General features: G+C 43.0%; 1 protein-coding gene across 1 annotated transcript in view; it reads right to left on the reverse strand.

The window, feature by feature from the left end:
* Positions 1 to 7,135, reverse strand: part of ADTRP (androgen dependent TFPI regulating protein) — a 39,514-nt gene extending 32,379 nt beyond the window's left edge. The window contains exon 1 of the mRNA XM_029913925.1: positions 6,914 to 7,135. Coding sequence (XP_029769785.1) covers positions 6,914 to 7,066 — 153 coding nt within the window. The 5' untranslated portion in view covers positions 7,067 to 7,135. The remainder of the gene's footprint in view (positions 1 to 6,913) is intronic.
* Between the last annotated feature and the right edge of the window lie 351 nt (positions 7,136 to 7,486).

The following is a 7,486-nucleotide window of genomic DNA, read 5'->3' on the forward strand; positions in this document are numbered from 1 at the left end:
CATTCTTCCTCCCAAAGAGGACAGGAGGCTTATGGACTGAATAATGCAATTGTCATTAAAAATAACCCTGCAAGAACCACAAATACTTACAGTTCAAGCTCATTCCAGTTTGTGACACAAAAACAGCCCTTTAAATATGTGTGTGTGTCTTTCACCATTGACTTTGAGATCTTCCTTACCAAGACTGGCCTCTCTAATTGTGGGTAGAGTTTTGGACTCTAAGGGCTCGATCTTGCAAGGTGCTGGACCCAAAGCAGCAAAGCACTTAAGCACATGCTCAAGTTCAACGGGACTCCTCATATACTTAAAGTTAAGCACGTGTTTAAGTGCTTTGCCGGATCAGACCCTGGGGCCCCATTCCTTGAGGCACACACATGGGAGATGGGTGCTTAAGAATTGCTCTTTTTCCTGTATGCCATTGGCTATAACTACTGCAGGCTGGAGAGCAAGCTATGATGTTCAGTTCAATACTTTCTCCCTATACTTTAAACAGCATGACAAATGGGAATGAAATGACCTGTGTGACATGATGACAGTGAAAGTCTGGTGACGCATGGTAACTAATCGTTAGTAAAGCATCTCATAGGCTTTCCCTATTTGAGAGAGGCATGGTTCCCAGAGTACTAGGGTCTGATTATTGCTTTTATGGCAAGCCCTACATTAATCATGAGACAGACATAAACTTCATTTCCCCCCCTTAAAATCAATTAAAACAAACATTTGGATGGAAAAGAAACAGATGGTCCCAAAGCATCCAAGCTCTCAGTCTAGCATTCTTTCTGTAGCTTACAGAAGAGGTCAATAGTATCTTCTAGACTGAAAACTTTCCATTCATTTTTCTTTACTTAGGTTGCTGTGTGTGAGCACTTGCACGCTCACACACCTGTATCCATAGGCCCCTATTTAAAAAAAAATAATAAAAAATCCTGGAATTTAATCTCAGGAGTGTACCTTTAAGAAACCCAACATTCTACCCTCAGCTACAGTAATAGAAATCTAAAGTAACTGCATTTAATTCAGTGGATTTCCATTGGTATAACTGAAAGGACATCTTAGCCCAAGGTTGCTATAACTATACTTTAAAAAAAAAAAAAAAAAAAAGGTAAAAAATTAGGAAATTAACAGTTTGTTAATTAACCACCTAACTGAAATAACATTCCATATCAGGCATGGTTTAACAGAAATAGAGACATGCTAACAATTAGTGTGCACACTCAGATTACAAGTTGCAAGAGCAACTATAGACTTTGGAAAGTTAACTATTGTGTCAGGAAAGGAATTGTGGTACTACTGCTCACTTTAGGTGAAACTCACTTCTGTGTAGAAGGCCTGCCTGAGGCTTAGGAACACTTCAGTCCCTCTTAAACCTTATTTGGAGAGTGTAAGTGGGACTAATTAGTGCACGGGGTGAATTTCACTCCTTAAGGGTGCATCTACATTTTGAACCGGGGGCATAATTTCTGGCTCGAGGAGACATACCTGTGCTAGCTCTGATCAAATGAGTACACTAAAAATAGAAGTGTAGCCTCAATGAAATGAGCAGTGGAGGGGCTAGCCACTCCGTCTATGATCCAGGCCAAGAGACTAGGTATGTACTTGGGATGGCTAGCCTATGCCGCCACTCACGCTGCTATGGCTACACTTCTATTTTTAGTGCTCTAGATTGATCATAGCTCGCACAAGTACGTCTCCTCAAGCTGGAAATTATGCCTCCAGCTGGAAGCATAGACATACCTTTAGAGGAGTACAGGAGTGAAGCCCTGATACCACAAGGTATGTCTACACTGCAGCTAGACCCCGGTGGCTGGCCGGCCTGTGCCAGCTGACGGGGGCTCACAGGATTCAGGCTAAAGGGCTGTTTAAATGCAATGTAGACATTTGGGCTCAGGCTGCAACCTGAGCTCTGGGAGCCTCCCACTTCTTGGGGTCCTAAAGCCCAAACTCCAGCCTGAGCCCAAATGTTTACATTGCAGTTAAACAGCCCTTTAGCCCGAGCCCTGTGAGCTGCAATCAGCTGGCCTGGACAAGCCATGGGTTTTTAATTGCACTGTAGACATACCCCCAGATATCCTGTAAACACTGAGAGGTGCTCTGTTGCTGTGTGCCTCCATAGGGGCCTGCTGTTAAGTGGTTTCATTTGGATTATACTCAGCCTATGTTTTCAGGTGTAACAAGAGAATTTAAACCCCACTTTAGAAATGGAAAACTGAACACAGCCGTAATTATGGAGTCATCACAAGTGCTTCCATAATATATCACAGTACCATAGAACACAGGGACTTGAACACCAGATCTGAACCCTCACAAACTCAGGAAAATTCATACCTGGACATGAATCCACATTTTGCAATTATGTAAGTATAATAGAAAATATACAAAAGGATGAAATTATTTCAAGTGTCCCTATGACTTTCCAAGCAGCAATGTTGGCACTTGCAACTGCAGCTGCTCTCAGTATATAAATCTGCCAGATGTAGTTCAAAAGGATTCCCCAAAGTGTTCCCCCCAGAACAGGAAGAGAAATAAGAACAGAAACAATCTGAAAGGGAGAAGCCAATGATTAACCCACAGAGAAGGATGGGGAATTGACTGGCCCTTCAGGACAAACCTCTCTGTTTTCTATAAACCATTTTTAGTGCCACAGTGATAGGGGCTTTAGAAATGCTTACATACAGACAGACAGGACATGTTTAGTTAACTGTACCTATTTAATTTGGCCAGACAGATCAGTTGAACTAAGAGGCATCAGTGGCAAAAATCAAATCTCATCTAATTTGATCAAAGCAAGTATTTCCATTTATTTATTCCCGTGATTCATTTTCAAAGACAGCATCTGGCTACCTGAATGTATCTAATTCCCAAATTGATAGTCATAAACACAGCCCACAGCATTTTGTTTAATGGGGTATAAATCTGATATTCCATGTGGGCTGTTAGATATGGAAATCAAATTTTACTACATTCATATATATTCACACTATAAAATTATAGAAAATATGTGCAAAAAATATTGGCTCTATTTGAAAACAAATAGGAAACAGTACCTTTAGTACAATCAAAACCATTTTAATAATGAGAGATTCAAGTGTAATGAACAAAATTTGGGAGAGGGAGTTTGGATGCAAATGTCTGTTTTCAGATGTCCGGGGATGTTCTTTATGCACTATTCTACTTGTGTATATACAATAAACCATTTTATGTGATAGATGGAAAAATTTTGGGTAATAACTTATTCTGGATGCTGCATTATTAGTTTTATCGATGTAGCAACAAAGAACCCTTGTCATGGACCAGGATCCATTGTGCTAGCTAGGCACTGTACAAACACAGAACAAAAAAACAATCCTTGCCCCAGAGATCTTACAATCTAAGTATGTTTCATGTTACACAAAATAGATGTAAAACTGTTCTTATCTGTCCAATAGTCCCTTCTATCTCTTCAGGAACTGACCAGTGAAAGCCTTTGATACTAAACACACCTTGAGCTTTTATTTTTCTCTTGTGCAACACCACCCTACATTATCACCTTTTGGAGGCTCTGACTGCAACAAATAGTGTAAGTAGGTAGGTAGAGTTGAAGTGGCATATGAGAGCTGGAGTCTGGCTCTTGGGAGGCTCTCACAGCAGGTGCGAATGTCGAGAAATTGCTAAAAGAGGAGAATACATGAAAGCAAGTGTGTGCTTCCAAGCAGAGCTGTGCAGGGCCTGGAATGTCTGTGGCATGGGAAACTTTGCATTTCTGAAATTCTTTTCATTCTAAATCAGAACAAAAAGTCAGAGATTGGAATGGAAATTTTCAAAAAAATCCATTTCAGAAGGACTAAAAGGAAAGGTGATATTTTTCCAAGCTGGCAACTAGGAACCTGGGCAACCTGGAGCCCCAAAACCCCACCAGATGGACTACTAGTGATCCCAGGCAGCCTGGTGAGCTCACCTGCTGGCAGGCTGACTGTGGGAAGAGGAGGTAGGGCACAGGCAGGAAACCAGGTTGGCCCACTGGTCCGTCTGCCTGCCTGCTTGGATTCAATCTAAACTTCCAGTGGAATCAACACGTTCCCTCAGAATGTTTTGGTTCCATCAAATCAGCATTTTCTGACAGAAAACTGTTTGGTCTGAAATTTTTCAGCCGGATTTACTTCCAAGAGACAGATTCAGTATCCCCTGAAGCATCACAGTTCTGTTTCCAAAGGCTGCACAATTTTGAACAGTCTCCTAGTTATTATTTGCTGGTGCACATACCCAAAACAGGCCTCTCTAGTGCCCCTCATCTGAGCAGGAAATTTTAAAGTGCTGTTTTTCTGCTCCCCATGTTCTCCTGCCCTTTGACCCCTGCCCAGCCAGCCCCAGGGTGTTGGCTGCAGCCTGTTTCCACCCAGCGAAGTGGTTGCGTATGTGGGCTTCTCCTCTGGAGGACACAGGAGCACTTGGTAGTGTGAAAGATAGACACGGGGGAGAGACTAGGGGAAGCAGTCAAGTAGAGGAAGGCTCACCTTTGATCTAATTGATGATGATGTGAAAACAAGGAGTGATCTATGTATCGATATGAAAACAAAAAGAATTAGAGAAAGACCAAGTGGCAGGTTCGACTGCCGAAAGGAAATTGCAATGTGTGCATCATTTTCAGGGGCACAACCACACAATTGTAATGTATACATGGCTATGCACGTTGACCCTTTGTGGTGTATTTTGGAAAAGTCTCCACTACACATTTGGAGCTACGTCTTAAGGGACATAGAGAGGCCCCTTGTTCCCTAAAGGGGAGCTCTGTGGTGGCCTTTCTGATTGTAAGGTTAGGCCATCTCAGTATGGAACATGGAGCAACTGAGTCATGAAGCAACTGCTCTGCCTCAAAAGGGGTAGCGGTAGCGAGCTGAAGCATTAACTCCTCGCCCCCTCCACTAGGCTTCTGGTATCCTAACCCCTTCCTCTCCCCTCCCTTTTTCTGATACATATACGGACCCTGGAAGTTACTACTACCCAGACGTATTAGCAGACTCCACAGAGCAGCCTGTGCAGGTCAGGGAGGGAATGGGGGATTAGGTGCTTGCTATAACACCCTCCCCACTTCCTCAGAAAAAGTCTCAGGAGAAAGAGGGATTTTGTACCATCGAGGAGCTTCTGCTTCCTCCACCACTTCCTGCCCCTGTCTGAATCTCACCACCTTTCCTCGGTGACTGGAGGGTGGTGTCTTCAGCCCAGTGGACACCCCTGTTGCTGACTGCTCCATTTTGGAATAGTCTATTCTGCTTCTGAAAGGATGGGGAGGAAAAGCAGCACAGTCATTTGCTGTCGCCCCATGCTCATAGCGAGACACTGGGCAAAGGGTAGCTTCACCCAACGTCACTCCCCTGGTGACCCAGTATGGTGGACAGCAGAGCAGCAGGGCCATGGGGAGGGCTGATTGTAGATCTGCCTGAGGGGGACCATTTTGCCTCAGGATTTCTTTACTGTTTGGGTGGCACAAATCCATTCCAAGGGCCAGTGATGTTGGTGGGCTCTGCAGCAGCACAACAGCAGGCTCATGTTTTGGCCCTCGGTGGGTAGGATGTTGACGGGTATCTCCCAAGGAGAGGAATTTATATACTACTTAGATTACTCCCCAGTGTTTCCTATTTTGTCATTGGTTTTCATTAATGGTTTTTAAAAATACAGCATAAGAATGCCCAAATGTATAGCCCCAAATCCTGCCCAGCCTAAGACAGGACAATTGTGGTTCGAGGAAGCTCAGACAGGACGTTAGGGGCCCAGGGGGTGGCTCACGTTGCTGGTTGTTAGTAGCTGCAGCAGGAAATATTTATATTGACTACTACTGTATATGCTACACAGACACAGAAGAGCCAATCCCTACCCTGAAGGGCTTAGACTCACAAAGTGCTTTAATGAGTGCCACCGTGCCCTCTATTGTGTGGTAACTCCCAGTGTGGCATCATCCAGTGGCCCTCTAGGGATAAGGACGGGCACAGGCAGGGCTGGAGGTTCCACTGCTATATAAATCCATACACCACTGACTGGGTCACAAGGGGAATGCAAGGGCTAGGGAGCCTCGAGGCTAACTAGTGTCCCTGAAGGGCTCCATTGCCAGAACAATAGCTCAGTAGGAATCCTGTCCACAAGCCCCTATCTCCACCCATAGAAATCCCCTTTGCACAGCCCAGCTACTTGGGCTAGTTACTCGGACCAAGTTTTGTCCCATGGACAGCATGTGTTATATGTTTTCATTTGGTTAGTAATGGTGTGATATTAGTACTAATGTGTGATGCAGAAATATATTATTGTCAGTATATCACAGTGTAATTCTAAGAAACACAGCAAGCTACTGATCACACTTTTTGAAATGCATGAGATACAATTGCACATATTTCTACATTTCTTTTTGCCCATTGTGACTTACAATGTTTTCCCCCCACCCCAAACAATTTTTTTAATTAAGTACATGCAGTGATTGGCTATTACCTCACCATATTTTGTTTTACTGCTTGTTTATTTTGTAACAGCTAAAATCATATTCAACGAACTATAATTATCACTGCATGCATGCTACTCAGTGCTGAATATACATATACTAATACTAATTGGAAACTATTCTACTCCTAGGATTAGATAACATGCTTCAAAGCTGTACATCCTTCCTGTACACATTCTACATTTCTTTCCTTCTCACGATTAACTCGTCTCTTAACAATGAGGCAACTAGCTACAGTATATATAAAATTTAAAAGTATTGCAATTTGCTGCCAAATATTCTTTATACATAAACAACACAAATGTGGATACCTATTTAGTTTGCTTTGGGGTTTAAACCATAAAAGAAAGCAGTATAACAGCAGCAAATACACCAGCTGCATATGTTTTGAGGCACAGATGGTAGACAGACAAATAGACAGATTGGTACCACTGTATACTACGGGCTTACCAGATTGAGAACTGTCAAATATTTCCACTGCCTACCATAAAGGAACACTTCAGACGGCCGGTCTTCAGCTCTTACCAGTGAGATTGAATAGGTTACAAAAATATACCAGACAAAAACAAGGGAATGGTACAGAGCCAGTGTAGCGATTGCCATGGTTCTGCTGTGAGTGCTATTCAAGCCCTAAAGCAGCTTTTCTTTTAATGCTCAGTAGCCATGAGTAGGAAATTGCGCTGCAGGAGAGTTTGCTGTCCGAAGAAAGTCAGGACACTGCTCACATGAAACAAATATTACAACACTGGCTGGACTTTGCTTCTTTTTTCTTCTCTTTTTTGTTCTATTGATAAGCTTGGGAAAAAATAGGCTTATTCCCTGGATTTAAATGCCTCACTCAAGATTACTGAAGATTAGTTGCAGAGTTACATAAGTTTTGGTGTTTCTGCACCAGGGGAGGAGGTTGTCGCTGGTTTTGCAATAACTGAGTTTCACATTCTTTTTGGACAAGTAGGGAAAAAAACCCTATTTTTCCTTCTGGTGAGCTATTGGTGTTGCCATGAGCCTGGATCAATTTGGGAG

The sequence above is a fragment of the Terrapene carolina genome, unplaced genomic scaffold (genome assembly GCF_002925995.2).
Source record: "Terrapene carolina triunguis isolate 2854851 unplaced genomic scaffold, T_m_triunguis-2.0 Scaffold58, whole genome shotgun sequence".
Classification (NCBI taxonomy): Eukaryota; Metazoa; Chordata; order Testudines; family Emydidae; genus Terrapene; species Terrapene triunguis.